This window comes from Perkinsus marinus, assembly GCF_000006405.1.
Source record: "Perkinsus marinus ATCC 50983 genomic scaffold scf_1104296959768, whole genome shotgun sequence".
NCBI lineage: Eukaryota > Perkinsozoa > Perkinsida > Perkinsidae > Perkinsus > Perkinsus marinus.
In genome coordinates, this window is record NW_003206281.1 from 260,072 (window position 1) to 273,415 (window position 13,344).

A 13,344-nucleotide genomic window follows, 5' to 3' on the forward strand; every position below is an offset into this window, starting at 1 on the left:
GGATCCGAAGCATACATTGCAACGGAGACCGGAGCCGCCACTAACCTTGTCATCAAAGCCTGCTCAGTTTGTTCTAGCATGTGATAGCCAGTAACCTCGCCGACCTGTTGGGGATGATGATAGTACTGTTCAATACAAGTCTCACCGGGAGGCCGTTGGCTAGTTTCTCAAGGGACTTTTGGCACGTGTTGTCCGAAGCTTCATAAGGGTAGGTTGACTCTTGATCGATGCCAGATGATTTTATGTATTCATAAGCATAATGCATCAAGCCTCCACTGCATCCCCTGAGATGTGAATGGTGTGGAAATTTTGCACAGGATGATATGGGTATGCTTCATCAAATGGGTTGGTGACAAAAAGGAAACCTCGAGGGAATCTTGGGAATTGTTGGTAAGCCGGATTCGTATACAAACTCTTTTATCAGTGATGAAACTCTTAGACTAAGCTGATGAAAGCAAGCATATATTCCTCCGAAACTGGATGAGAAACACGTGTCTGTAGTGCCACTTACTGGTTCCCATAGCTGGAGCTGCAATCAACAAGCTGCTGCTCGGAGAAAGACAAGAGCTTACTCGTAGCGATGGCATACTGCGCCTCGAGAGCACCTGAAAAGTGCAAAGGTCCACGCAATTATGTCCAAGAAAGTTACCGGTCGATGAGAAAGCCCAGCAGCTTCCACAGGACCCTTGATTCTTAATCGGTGTTAATACACCCTTATTTCTCCAATCCACCGAAGTTGCGAGCTGTGTGGTATCAGCTGACACGAGGAGGCTCGAGTTGGCATGAGAAATCCAGCTGTTCAACAGCTGCTGTTCCTACCTTCAACAACAAACTTATCATCCCTCCTCATACTCATCTTCAAAGTGCCGAGCTTCAGAGCGGCGAACTCCTCGTGTGTGAGATCCGCATACTCATTGACGCCCAGCTTGTAAGACAGATCTGCATAGCTCGGCACTCGGCTTACGGCGAATATGATGTTACTCACTTTTAGCGTTGGTTTGCTCGATGTGATGGAGGTTGGCCTGAAAGATGGCATTTCTTTTGACTTCTTCCTCCTTAGACTCGTATTTTCTACCGAATCTGCAAATCAAAACATCGTTATACAATACGACCTGATGACCAACTTACTTATGCTGGAAACCGATAAATGCCAAGTCCGTAGCTCCCTTGTCCAAGCACTCGAATGAAGGTAGAATTGAAAGGAGAACGAGCGAGAGTATAGTGCGCATTTGAGAAGCAAAGCCCGCTGATACTGTAGAGGGTGTCGGGGTTGCTACGCTTTCTACGAAGAAGAGCGGTACTGTTACCCGCCAGGGTGGCAGCGATTCTCAACGTGCTTGCAATTCCCGGGGGGAGGAGAGAATCCCGGGAAATCGGGTGCAGGAACGGTGGTCCTCCTCAGTGGAGAGTCGTAGTAGACTTCGAACTCAAAAAGTGTCCAAGTGATGAAAGGCTTGAAGCTTCACCGTGAAGCCTTCACGTGAACACTAAACTACGTTCGCGCGCAAGCTCAATTAGCAGAGCGAAGTGATTCTCTTTCCATGTAATGGAATATGAACATCCGGACCCCGGATTCCGGGGGCGAGCCATCATCCACGCCAAAATTAACCGTGAGCCTCACGGCGTGAGGTTGTCTCTGATATTTAACTAATAATCTAACTAATTCAGAATTGATATATCACTGTGCGTTATTATGCGAATAGAGGAAGTCCCACACCTCAAGTCCTAGCACCTGGTAACCAGGCCCAGCGAAGAACAAGAGGCCCTCTTGTACCCCTGGGGTGACCTACACGAAGTGTGATGGTTCTATACAGGGGAATCCATGTCAACACTCATGCCCTTGCACAATGTGACGCGTCTAAACATTTGCGTCAAAATAGCGTTTTGGCTGCACCAGAGAGCCCCCTATAACGTTTATGGGGTCTCAATATATGACATATTGAGTGAATAGATTATATTCACTCAGACAGTGTGGAAATGTCTCATCCCATCTGGGCAAGTACATTCCCACTGTGAATGGTCCCTCGAAACAAGTTTTCTGGTCCCGAATCGCGCTCACTTCCGACCGGGTTTTCTGTCGATCTAGGACCAGTCAAATTTGTTACAGATTATCTCAGACAATCTGTAACAGATTTGACTGGTCCTCAGATAATTTATCTGTTCATATCTATCATTGCCATAACTCTTTCATATTGACAGAGCACAATCATTCTCATAGTTTTAGAGGCCATTTCATAACTACTCCCTTCGTCGCCCGATAGGATTTATGATAGACACCCAATCATTGGGTCCCAATGGCATTGAGCTGCTCATCCAATGGAGAATTAAATACAAGTTGTATGATTATCAGTTGTATCATACTATGATACAACTGAACACCGTTATCAATGGATCTTCACTCTTACACACCAAGTAAGTGTTACTCACCCATGCCAGTGGCATGATGCCACTGAACGGGCTAGTGTAACCTCTCTAATGAACTTTTGCTACTCACAGTGAGTAGCTCACTGCTGGACCCCTCGGGCGAAACTCGTACGCGTTTTCAGGGAGCGCTTGATCTCACAGTTCCTTTGGACCGCAATAGCCACAGCCCCAAAGCAGCTCAATGATTTTCCTCCACGATTGATCATAAATGCTTGCGGCTTCTGGGTGTGTGAGTAGTCTACTCTGGGCTCAGCGGCTACCTGCCACGTTACTGCTGTATCTTCCCACTTCATTGGATTCTCCCTCCGCGCACTATCCATTGCCATTTACTATTGACAAAGCCAACAACGGAAACTTCATTGAGACCTGAATGATGCTCAAGCCGTCAATGGCTATCGCTGGTTGATTCGTCGCTATGAAGTCACTGAGAACAGCTCTAGGAACTGTCACTCTTTTTGCTCAAAATGCGAACATAAACGGGAAATTATGTACAATAGACTAAAATAGGTCATGAGACCGGAAAAGAAACTATAAACCTCAGAATCTATTGGAATCCATCTTTACTAATCTTCGAGGCTCAATAAGGACAGCTCAGTAGTGTGCTCCCTTTCACACACTGTAGCTCATTTGAAAATGTTTGATGGTCTGTGCTACGAGATCAAAAAGGATACTTCGGATAGGATAAGACACTAGGGTCAATAATTGAGCTTGATTGACGTGAGTGAAAACTGTGCCTTAGTGAGGTAGATCAACGGTACTATTTATATACAATCCCGTGAAAAAATTGTTGAATAACTCCATCGAAAGAGGAACCATGATCCTGATAGCACATATAAGACACATGTTCATGGAATGAAAAGGGGCACAATATGGCAAATCTAGCTCCCAGAACTCCATGATCAAGCATTTCGCAATATTAGACATCGCCCTTGCGGGAAAACTATTTACAATTGTCTCGATGAGCGAATAGCACTGACCCAGTACCACTACAATTAGAAAGTGACTGGCCCAGCTTTCCAAATAGTCCAAGTCCATGGCCAGGTATGCTTGTAGACGAAAATGTTCACCCAAACGTGGAGGTTCACATGGGACTGGAAATCCCAGACATTAGCATGGTTCTCCACAGTGTTTCCGAAGATGTCGACAGACACACCGGCACCGACTACCACGAGGTTAACGTCGAGGCCCAGAGAGCCGTGGGCCTTTATATCACTGTGTGGAGCTCCTTGGACATCAACTTCACCGGTTAAAGTCGCCTTCAACGTGGGAACAACTGGGACATCAATATTGAAAGAGACCGAAACCGAGGCTTTGCCGGCGAAAGTGCGGTTGTCGGGCTGCAGCAGATTCTTGCCGGAGCCACTAGCAGTGATGCACACTTGGATGTATAGCCTTGCGAAAGATACACCCTTCTGGAAGACAACGGCGCATCCGCTACCCTCGAACGAAAAGCCCAAAACAACATCAGCTTGTGGCCACTTCATAGTGATGGATATCTTGAGGCTTGCTTGATAGTTCTTATTGTGCACGTCAACGAAGGACATACCGAAATCGAGAGATAGTGCTGTCGTGTTTGCCGAGATACCAACATTGAGACAGTATGGAACACCGTTGGTGGACTTGCCGATAGTGCAACCCTTTGGGAATACGAACTTGGGCAGATCCAGGAGTTGACGCTGATATCGCTCCAAGAAGTACTTATGCGAGGCTGTACCTTCAACTATGGTGAAGTAGTCAATAGAAGGGGTCGCTTGCTTGCCACGGAGGAGCCTTGTCGATGGCCTCCAATCAGGATGCTCACCGTCGTTGAAGAAGATGCGGGCAGATTCGCTGATCAGATGAGTCTTGATGAAGCGTGCTTCCAACAATGGCGCCTCATCCTCAGTGGGAGGCGCCGTGGAGTGGTCAGCAATGTCGTATGTTGAGTAAACTTGCTTCAGCGTATCATCTACCGTCTTTGCCTCGTCTAGCTTCTCCCAGTGGGTCACTTCGGTCACCTGGTACACTTTGTTGTTCTCGAACGTATTCGTGGCCAGCAGTTTGACCATCTTCTCATCGGCCTCGTCGGTGTAGAGAGTCCAAGAGTTGGGCACCAAACCAGTTTGGGCGAGAGCGGTGAAATTTGCGTGAGTTTTGGAGTCAACACCCTCGGCTCCACTCCTAACCCACTTATTCACCTTCTGACCATCTACCTCCACGAGGCCGTGATGAGCCCATCCATCCTTCTCAAGAGTATGACCGACATCGAGCTTGCGATTAGCAGACGGAGCACCATGTGTCTTGCCTGCGTGGTGAACGAGGAAAGACTTCTTATTGAAAAGCTGGAGGGTCTGGGAGTGAGCGTCAGTCTCACTTGTCAGAAGGTACTGATAAGGATGACTCGGCGAAGCTTGAACCGTTACCTGGCCGTCTTTGACAATGAAAACGTCGTGGAGGGTGGTTAGGGACTTTCCATCGTCCATGCCAGGCAGTACCAGTCCCATGGTCTCCATAGCCTTGGATATATGGCATTGCACCGGCTTGCCGTACTCGTCGAGCAAATCGAGATTACAGTAATGGGTAACCTTAGTCTGCATCCGTATGCTTTCCATTGTGAAGGCTGAAGCCCCAAGGAAAGACAATAGAGCACATTGAAAAGAGGCGATGACCATAAAATTGGGAAAAGAGTTGAAAAAACTGAGTTGTCCGATGCGTTGATGAACTGCTGACTCTCCATTCTATGTAAGCACGTTCATAGCATCCCGAAGCTGAACAATCATCACGTGACGCAGAACATCTTATTAGTGTGCGCAAACCGCTTTGGTCGTTGTGCGACTGCGACTACGTGAGAGCATCTTGACATCGGCTGTGACTATCGACCTCAGTATGGTTTTGTCGACCAGCACAATGCTCACGAGTACGCCAGCTCTTCATATTGCGTCTGAGACTTTTAGTGTCACATTCACATGCATTTCTTTAGAAGTAATGACCACCACAAGATGTTCGAAGGTTGTGCGACTGATGCTGCGCACCATGCCGCCAAGCTTGGGTTGATCTTCGCTGAGGTTATTCGGGAGTGTTGAACACCAGAGAAAAGGGCAATCCTCGTTGATCTATGCGAGGAAAACTCTCCTTGATCCACACGTGAGCTCGACATTAGGGAAGAGAGGCGTTGCGTAGCTGGAAAAGGGCAGTAACGAGAGACACATCGATAATTCGTTGTACACGTGCGTATTCACGCGCTGGCTCTACTGCCAGCAGTGACATCCGCGCTGTTTCAAACAGTCTGTTTGACTCAGTGGCATCGCTAAGCTGATTCTGGCCACTGGCAGTAGCCAATTTCCGGCGGCCCACCAGGGCCCCGAAACAGTAGATTGACTCTGGGGCCACCTGATGATGTGAATACCTATCACCAGTATTGATACAAGGTCATTGTGCGTGCGGAATTCATGTTCTCAGATTTCTTCTACGATTCTCAATAATACAATCCCACTTTAACGCAATCACCTCCACGTGTGTGCTGTATATTCGATTGAATCAGCTCTCGCTCTGAATTTCTTTCAAGCCCTCTCACTCTTCGTGCGTGAATATGATCACTCTACCGTCCAATAGTTGTGTGCTGTGGAATCCGTCTGCCCAATCTGTCCCTCCTAGCTATGGCTAGTAGGAGGTTGTACTGTTGTTGTATTCATCCTATTCCTCCAAATAGTAACGCTCTGGCTAGTGTTATAAGTCAATGTCAACAGGATCTGTGGTGTCGAACAACCCAACGGGTGATCATGGTGCATCATCCGGCCCTCAGATATCTTTTAATGACAAGAACCCTTTGGATAGGGTTAAGGCGGCTCTGGCAGCCGTACCTGGAGGAGGTTATGAGGAGTTGGAAGTTGAATGGTCTCGCTTGCAAACTCAGAGTACTTATCGGCAGCTCTTGGCTATAATTGGTGTATCGGCCAATGCTCTAGCATGGTCAGGATTGGAGTTTACCTGCGCTGCGAAGCGTGTCGGTCCAGACCCTGCTGCATTTCATGCAGCATACAAATTGAGCCGACATCGTAGTGCTACTCGTGATAAAGCTTTCGGTCAAGAAGACGGTTTCGACGCGTTCAACTATGATGCCCTTTGTCAGCATTTAGCCTCTGCTACTGCCCGTATTACAGGTCCAAAGTGGGGCCCTCTCTTGGTTGGCCTGGCCGCCTATCTCCCGGAAACCGTTGTTGACACTGCCTTACGTAGCAATCTTAAGAAGGCTCTTTTCTCCTCAACGAATGGTGTGGAGAAGTTTGATCCCAAGTCCGATTTATTGCTCTGGACTGCAATCACCAAAGAAGCTAGCAAAGGTATCTGTGATAATGATATGTTGAAGGAGTACTTCGTGAAATGGACGAATGCACTGAAGGCCTTATATGATAAATTGGTATCTTGTTGGCGTGACTATCAAGAGACTGAAGCTCCCAGAGACAACAATATCGTCTTGCTACTGAGTCAGTGGGCATCCTTGAGGTTCCGGAAGATCCCTCTCTCGAGAGCTTTTTCTGAGGAGCGTCGGTTGGCGGCTAAGATTGCAGCAATTGGTGATGATGGTCTCAACCAGGAGTGTGCTGTCAAGCTGGACTTCAAGGTCCGCCGTAAAAATTTGGCTCTTATTGTTCGATCCTGCAAGGTAGCCCCCGAGTACAGCAGTGCTCTTGAGCTGGCCCGTCTCATTGAGACAAGAGCAACGACCGATGTTGAGTGTACGAGATTAGTTCAGGAATATGCCCGAGCTAATGGCTACAGTGATTTCGACAAGCTCTTTGGTATTGAGAGGTTCGACTTCACTAGGGATGACCCCGGCCAGAAACCCCATCGCGGTGAAAAGCGACATCGACCACGTGAAGATCATGGTCCTGACAAGCGTTTGAGAAGCGTGCAAGGGCAGAAGCCTATTCCAAGCTCTATCGTTAACAAACCTCGTGATGATCATGGTGGTGAGCATAAACGACGCCCGGTTAGTGGTACTTCTACTTCCCCATCAAAACCACTCTCAGCATCTACTGCAGATTCGGCGAGTTCTACACGACCACTGAAACCAACTCTATCTGAAAAGCTCAAGGTGAGCAGCTCAGTTTTGCAGCAACGACGACAGGCTGGTTCCTGTCTAGGCTGTGGATCTACGGATCATAAATTGGCAGACTGTCCGAAGTATGGACTTCCAAGAAGCCTGACCATAATAAAGCTGATACTGTAAAGGTTTCGAAGACTAGTCAAGTCTCTGCTTACTTTGTGTGTGTTGCGCAATCAGTAGGAAGGGTGGACAAGGTCTGGAAAATCACAACAGTGGTCTCTCCACCTGATCAATTAGACAAACAACTGCCAGTGCGCGTTGGTATTGATAGTTACTCGGCATGTAGCCTTGTGACGGAGCTCGTGGTAGACCATCTCCAGCTTAAAGTTACGAAACTGGAACACCCCTCAACTCTCATATTAGCTGATGGCAGCACTGTTGCCATGGATTCAGTGATATCTCTGCGCCTAAACCATGGTGGGTACAGCCCTTTGATATCGTGTTTCGTGACAAAGTCTCTGCCTGAGGCTGATGTTTTGTTGGGCTATCCAGATTTCCCTTCGATTGGAATACAGATTAGTGTCCCGTCTGTGTCTGGAATCAACGAAGGCGGAATCTTGGCAAATATTGATACCCAAGTGAAGTCGGCACTCTTTTACCTAACGTCAAATATTGACAAATGGAAAGCTTGCCCCGGAGCGCCAAGCTACCGCTATAGGCTCCGTCGACTGGAGCCATGGGAGGTCAAGGACACCAGCATTCAGACTGTGACCCTAGAGGTTGAAGTGCTGCCGAAGGGTACAAAAGTCAGTGACGCGGCCGATGCGATGAAAAGCGGGGGTAACAAGTCGAAGCCCTTCGACTATAGCATTGGATTGTACAAAGCTCTTTCAGAGCGTGCGCGCACTGACTATTGTTTAGAGATTAAAAACTTCGTGGACAGTCATTGGTGGGTCCCGGTAGACAATAATGACAAGTGCCATTCTTTAATCTCTCAAACTGATATTATCACGTTTCCTTCATCCCAGAAGGAGACAAAATCGACGCGCGTACGAGCGTGTAGCGATGCACGCAAACTCAATGGTGAGCTAGCGTGTGCATCATATCATGGATGGTCGATTGACCAAATCCTGAGACTAGTCCGTGCAAGATGGGACTCTAAATCATCTAGTGTCTATATATTAGATTTGCGAAAAGCATTTTATAAAATAAGGATTGCACACAACAAATATGTGAAGGTTCGTACCCTTGGTAGGGTATTCGTATCAGATAGGATTATTTTTGGGATCCGTGTGGGTCCAGCAATCCTTAGCGCACAAGTTTGTGCGTTGTGCAATGCGGTACTCACAGGTATGTTGGGGAGACCTGTTGAGGTGAATGAAGTTTTTGGATTCGCAGATGTCATATCTGGTTTGACTATCCTGCCTTATTATGATGATCTCTTGATCATCGGGCCAAGTGACTTAGCCCGTCGATTCGTTGAGATCATCTCAAGAATTGCTCCTGAGATAGGGGCCGAGTTTCCAAAGGAGAAGCAAACCCACTTGGTTCCGGGTGCGTCAGTTGACCACTTAGGTGTAACCTTGTCTTTGTTGGGCACAAGGGAACTTGAATTATCATGTAATGGTCTACCAACGGTCTACCGTCCAGTGTGGATGTTGGTCCATTTATTTCGAAAAGGTCAATATTCTCCCTCGCGGGGGAGATATATGACCCGGCGTATTGTCACGCTGAGGCTCGTCTTATAGCTGATTATCTGCGTTCCTGGGCTGGCAAATGGAAATGCTCTTGGGACAAACAGTTCCGACTCACTAGCTCGCAGTTAGTGTCTCTCCGATCGCTCTTTGGCAGAGCTGAAGAGGATTTTCGAAACTGTGCTCACAGCACCATTCCGGGTAAAGTGGTTTTTGGAACACCGCTGTGCTTTTGCAATTTATGTTTATGCAATTGTTGCAATGTAGGACATCCGAAGTCACTTTTGCAATGACTTGTTATTGTTCACAAAACCCAAGACGTAGGAATTTTGGCAACATGGATTTTGCAAAAATACATCTAGTCAGGGCTTCTCTAGTCCTTCTCATCAGTAGAATGCTGTGCTTCAGTTTAGAACCCGTCTGGGATAAACGGTTTGGACAACGACGATCATGAATTGAGTACCGGAATCCTTTTTTGATTGACAGTTTTACGATGAGATGGCCGGTTGAGCGAAATCCCGGTTAAAAATCATGATACAGCGTTCATCAGCATATTGTTTGTTCACTGTGGACACTTCGCAATTCTAGAACTTAGAATTGGAATTAGAAAATGTCATTAGAAAAACATGCTCGTTTGTTTGATGAGAAACAGCGACGGTGGCATGTGAATAGAAAGGAATTCTATTGGTTGCACCGTACAATTCGCCATTTGGTGTGCTGGGCTAAAGCTTTCCCGCCCTCTAGCCATCATATTAGAGGTATAGTTGTTTACTGTGATAACACTACTGCAGCTGCATGGGGTAGCGCGCAAAAACCTCGCAAATATGACATACAAGCTGTGCACCGCTTGCAAGATGATATTTCTGACCTACTGACTCAATGCAAGGAAGAGCTTGGCGTATCCATCAAGGTTTGCAATATAGCTGGCTACCTTAATGATGAAGCGGACAAACTGTCACGTCTGGGGAGTTCTCTGGATGTCTTACCAGACTTGTCCGAAATTACTACCAGCGTGAACAAGAAAGTGAAAAGCTTGGATACTTTCCCTTCTTGTGTAGTTTTTTCCCGTGACACTGATTGTGCATTGATAACACCTCCTTTTAGTCATGTTGACCCCGGGAGGATGGTAGTTGTACCCGATCCCGCCGTTGATTTAAGCAATACTGACCTAGGATTATTGCAGATTGGTGACTCGCTCCCTGTTGCGGTAGCCCATGTCGATATTATCAAGTATGATGACTTGACTGGTGTTGCCGATATGTCAGAAGCTGACTTATTGGTGCATTCAATGCTGCACTGCATTGTAGACAGGCATTGGGTGACAAGGATTATACGAGTAATTTGAAGCTATTTGATGTACCTGTCTCGGAGATTATGGCGAGCTTTGCTGAGCCTGATGTCTATCCTACTGCAACCCGGCTACGACTGGGGGGCGCGGTCCTTGGCCCACGATTTAGGATCCTGAATGAGTTGCTCGAGTACAAGGACAAACAAACTGATGGGCCTTGGTTGGTGTATTTGCCCTCCCCAAGGAGTCGTGCCTGGGCTCTTTATCGATACCATAGCAACCCCTTACTTGGTGGGCATCGAGGGTCTCCAAGAGCGATCTCTGCCGCAAAGGCGGATGGATATTGGTGGCCGACAATTTCGAAGGATATGAACCGCTGGATCAAGCATTGCCCTAACTGTCAATTGGGGAAGTGGTATGAACCCTTCAACCCTCAACCCCTTGTATTCCGCCGAGGCATGACTAGGTTTAGCGCTTTGCAATTGGATTTTATGGGACCTATGGACAGTTTTGTCCGTGCTAACCAACCTGCTTGCCCGGGCAATAATATGTATGTTCTTGTGATGGTTGATGGAGGATCAAGGGCTGTATTGTCACTACTTGTACCTAACACGTCAGCGCTTGTCGTTATCACTAGCTTGTTGATCTGGTTCCAAGTATATGGAGTACCAAGTTATGTTCAACTTGATGGAGCAGGAGCCCATGTTAGTGAAGAGCTATCGATATTCGCAAGAACATGGAACTTCCATCTCTCTATTGGTATTGCTCGTAGGCCACAAACCCAAGGCCTAGTGGAAGGCGTAGTGCGTGACTTGAAGTGTGGTCTTCAAACAAATGCTACGAGCAATACTGCCCTCCCTTGGTATATTTCGGTAATGGTTAGTAGCTTTGTGCACAACCAATCATCACTGATGGGAACTCGGTTGTCCCCACACAACTTGGCGGTTGGGTCAGATTTAGATGAAGCACTCCCTTTTGACCGGGTGAATGATATAATCAAGGATCGGTATAGTTTGTACCACCAACTTCGAGATGAACGTGCTACCACAGCCGAGATTCATGATATGCTGGCAGTTGCTCCTCGCTATTCCTTTGATGAAGGAGATGACGTCCGGCTTGTGCGCAAGATCAATGGTAAACGTGTTATCCAGGGGCCTTATGAAGTGGCACAAGTCCATCCCACTAATCAGTATTTGTACCAGCTACGTGGAAAATCTGGATATGTTTCTGTTGGCCAACTTTTGCCGTATAAGACCGACGACTTTATCAGTGACTTCACACATTCGATTCTCCCACATCAAGCGTTATTGACCCAAATTGCTCGGCCTTCTATGCCTGGTGGTATCCCGGGGATACTATCCCCTTTCTCAGCATAAAACCGGGTCATTGGGTATTCGTCATTCGCGAAACAACCACTGATGAAGCTGGTGAGCCCTCTCACGACTTGTCTGTAAGCCTGGTGGAGCGTACATCCCCGGAAGAGCTAGAAGTTATTGGCCTTGACCGCCACCGCAATGGATCTTGGCATCCTCCCCGTGGTCGTCGCGATAAGGTATGTGCGACTTTTACTGTTGGACCGGTGGATCTATTTGGGCTTGGCTTTACCAGTACGGCTCACCGTCATATTCCAAAAGCTGTCTGTAGCTGGCTAAGAAGTCAAGGGATTGATGCTTTCTGATTCCTTGCCACATATCTGGCCTGGGGGGCGTGATCACTCTACCGTCCAATAGTTGTGTGCTGTGGAATCCGTCTGCCCAATCTGTCCCTCCTAGCTATGGCTAGTAGGAGGTTGTACTGTTGTTGTATTCATCCTATTCCTCCAAATAGTAACGCTCTGGCTAGTGTTATAAGTCAATGTCAACAGGATCTGTGGTGTCGAACAACCCAACGGGTGATCAAATATGCCCCCTATGTCATGCTCTACCCGCCCCCTCCTTGACGGCCACCCCGTGTCCCACACAAGAGCCCTTCTACTTCTCACGTGCCCTTTCTCCACTTCGCTCGCCACTTTTGCGCATCACCGGCCACTTTTCGGCGAAAAGTTTTCGCGCTTCGGTCGATAATACATCCAGGAGGGACTGGGGACTCCCCAGTGGGGAGCCCCCTGAGCTTGTCCGGCTACGCCTGACCGGCTTGCTTCGTTGGCTATTCGAAGCTGCATAAGATGCGGGATTGCGGGTGATATGCTCCCCTTCTTCGATTTCGCTTGGGTTATAAAAATAGGTTGCCCCTATCAGAGATCAATGCCAGTAGACCCCTCCTGAAAATTCCTCTCTTTATGAATGGTCGGTTGGTGACCCACCAATGGTGAGTTTCGGACTGGTTCAGTTCTGCAATTATTGATTGTCAATTAGTGCATAATACAGTAATATGCACGAATTCTAGAGCTATTATTAATACTCGTGATTGTTTGCTAATAGCAAATTGCTATGGTACTTCCTTTGCTTTGGTACTCGTGACTCAAATTTGCTCGGATTGTGGCCGGAGTGGCGCTCACACTTCAAAGCATTTCAGGAGCGTAGCGACTGGCTCCCTTGGCAATGAGAGACGCGACAACGCGTCGAATTTACTCGCTCGCTGGTTCACCCTGAACATTCTACCATACTATTGTTGAATGTCTGTTGTCCAATAGCATACATTCATTTAGTTAGTTGGTAGTAGTGGGTAGTGGGACGAAAGCATGATACGTTGCTAGTAGCAACGTAGAACTATAGATGATACTGTAGCAACTTGCTACAGTACTCGTGAGATCCGAAAGTCTCGACCTCAAATTTCTGTCAAAATTTCACCGAAACTTGCAACGGTAGATGCTTCGCTCCGCGTCAGTAGCAGCGAGGTCACGGAATTCTCTCGTCTGCCCAGAGAGTCATTTCAATGCTCTTAGCCAGAGACTCTGGTGGATGACTCTCGCT

The 13,344-nt window shown here is 47.5% G+C and overlaps 4 protein-coding genes across 4 annotated transcripts in view; 2 read left to right on the forward strand and 2 right to left on the reverse strand.

The window, feature by feature from the left end:
- Pmar_PMAR026392 (thiolproteinase SmTP1, putative) overlaps window positions 1-1,229 on the reverse strand; it is a gene marked incomplete at both ends in the record, with an annotated part of 1,623 nt that extends 394 nt beyond the window's left edge. The window contains 7 exons of the mRNA XM_002772978.1: window positions 1-95; window positions 146-284; window positions 512-605; window positions 650-771; window positions 834-939; window positions 986-1,080; window positions 1,129-1,229. Coding sequence (XP_002773024.1) covers window positions 1-95; window positions 146-284; window positions 512-605; window positions 650-771; window positions 834-939; window positions 986-1,080; window positions 1,129-1,229 — 752 coding nt within the window. The remainder of the gene's footprint in view (window positions 96-145; window positions 285-511; window positions 606-649; window positions 772-833; window positions 940-985; window positions 1,081-1,128) is intronic.
- A 2,020-nt stretch (window positions 1,230-3,249) lies between these two features.
- On the reverse strand, window positions 3,250-5,015 carry Pmar_PMAR026393 (hypothetical protein; the record flags this gene model as incomplete). The annotated part of the gene is made up of 1 exon (XM_002772979.1): window positions 3,250-5,015. The coding sequence occupies one exon, from the start codon at window positions 5,013-5,015 to the stop codon at window positions 3,417-3,419; it is 1,599 nt and encodes a 532-aa protein (XP_002773025.1). The 3' UTR covers window positions 3,250-3,416.
- A 1,124-nt stretch (window positions 5,016-6,139) lies between these two features.
- Pmar_PMAR026394 (hypothetical protein) lies at window positions 6,140-7,488 on the forward strand (the record flags this gene model as incomplete). Its single annotated transcript, XM_002772980.1, has 2 exons — window positions 6,140-7,345; window positions 7,399-7,488. The coding sequence occupies 2 exons, from the start codon at window positions 6,140-6,142 to the stop codon at window positions 7,486-7,488; spliced, it is 1,296 nt and encodes a 431-aa protein (XP_002773026.1).
- Window positions 7,489-10,455: 2,967 nt separating this feature from the next.
- Pmar_PMAR026395 (hypothetical protein) lies at window positions 10,456-10,982 on the forward strand (the record flags this gene model as incomplete). Its single annotated transcript, XM_002772981.1, has 1 exon — window positions 10,456-10,982. A coding segment is annotated over one exon (527 nt), but the record flags the coding sequence as incomplete, so codon positions are not given.
- Between the last annotated feature and the right edge of the window lie 2,362 nt (window positions 10,983-13,344).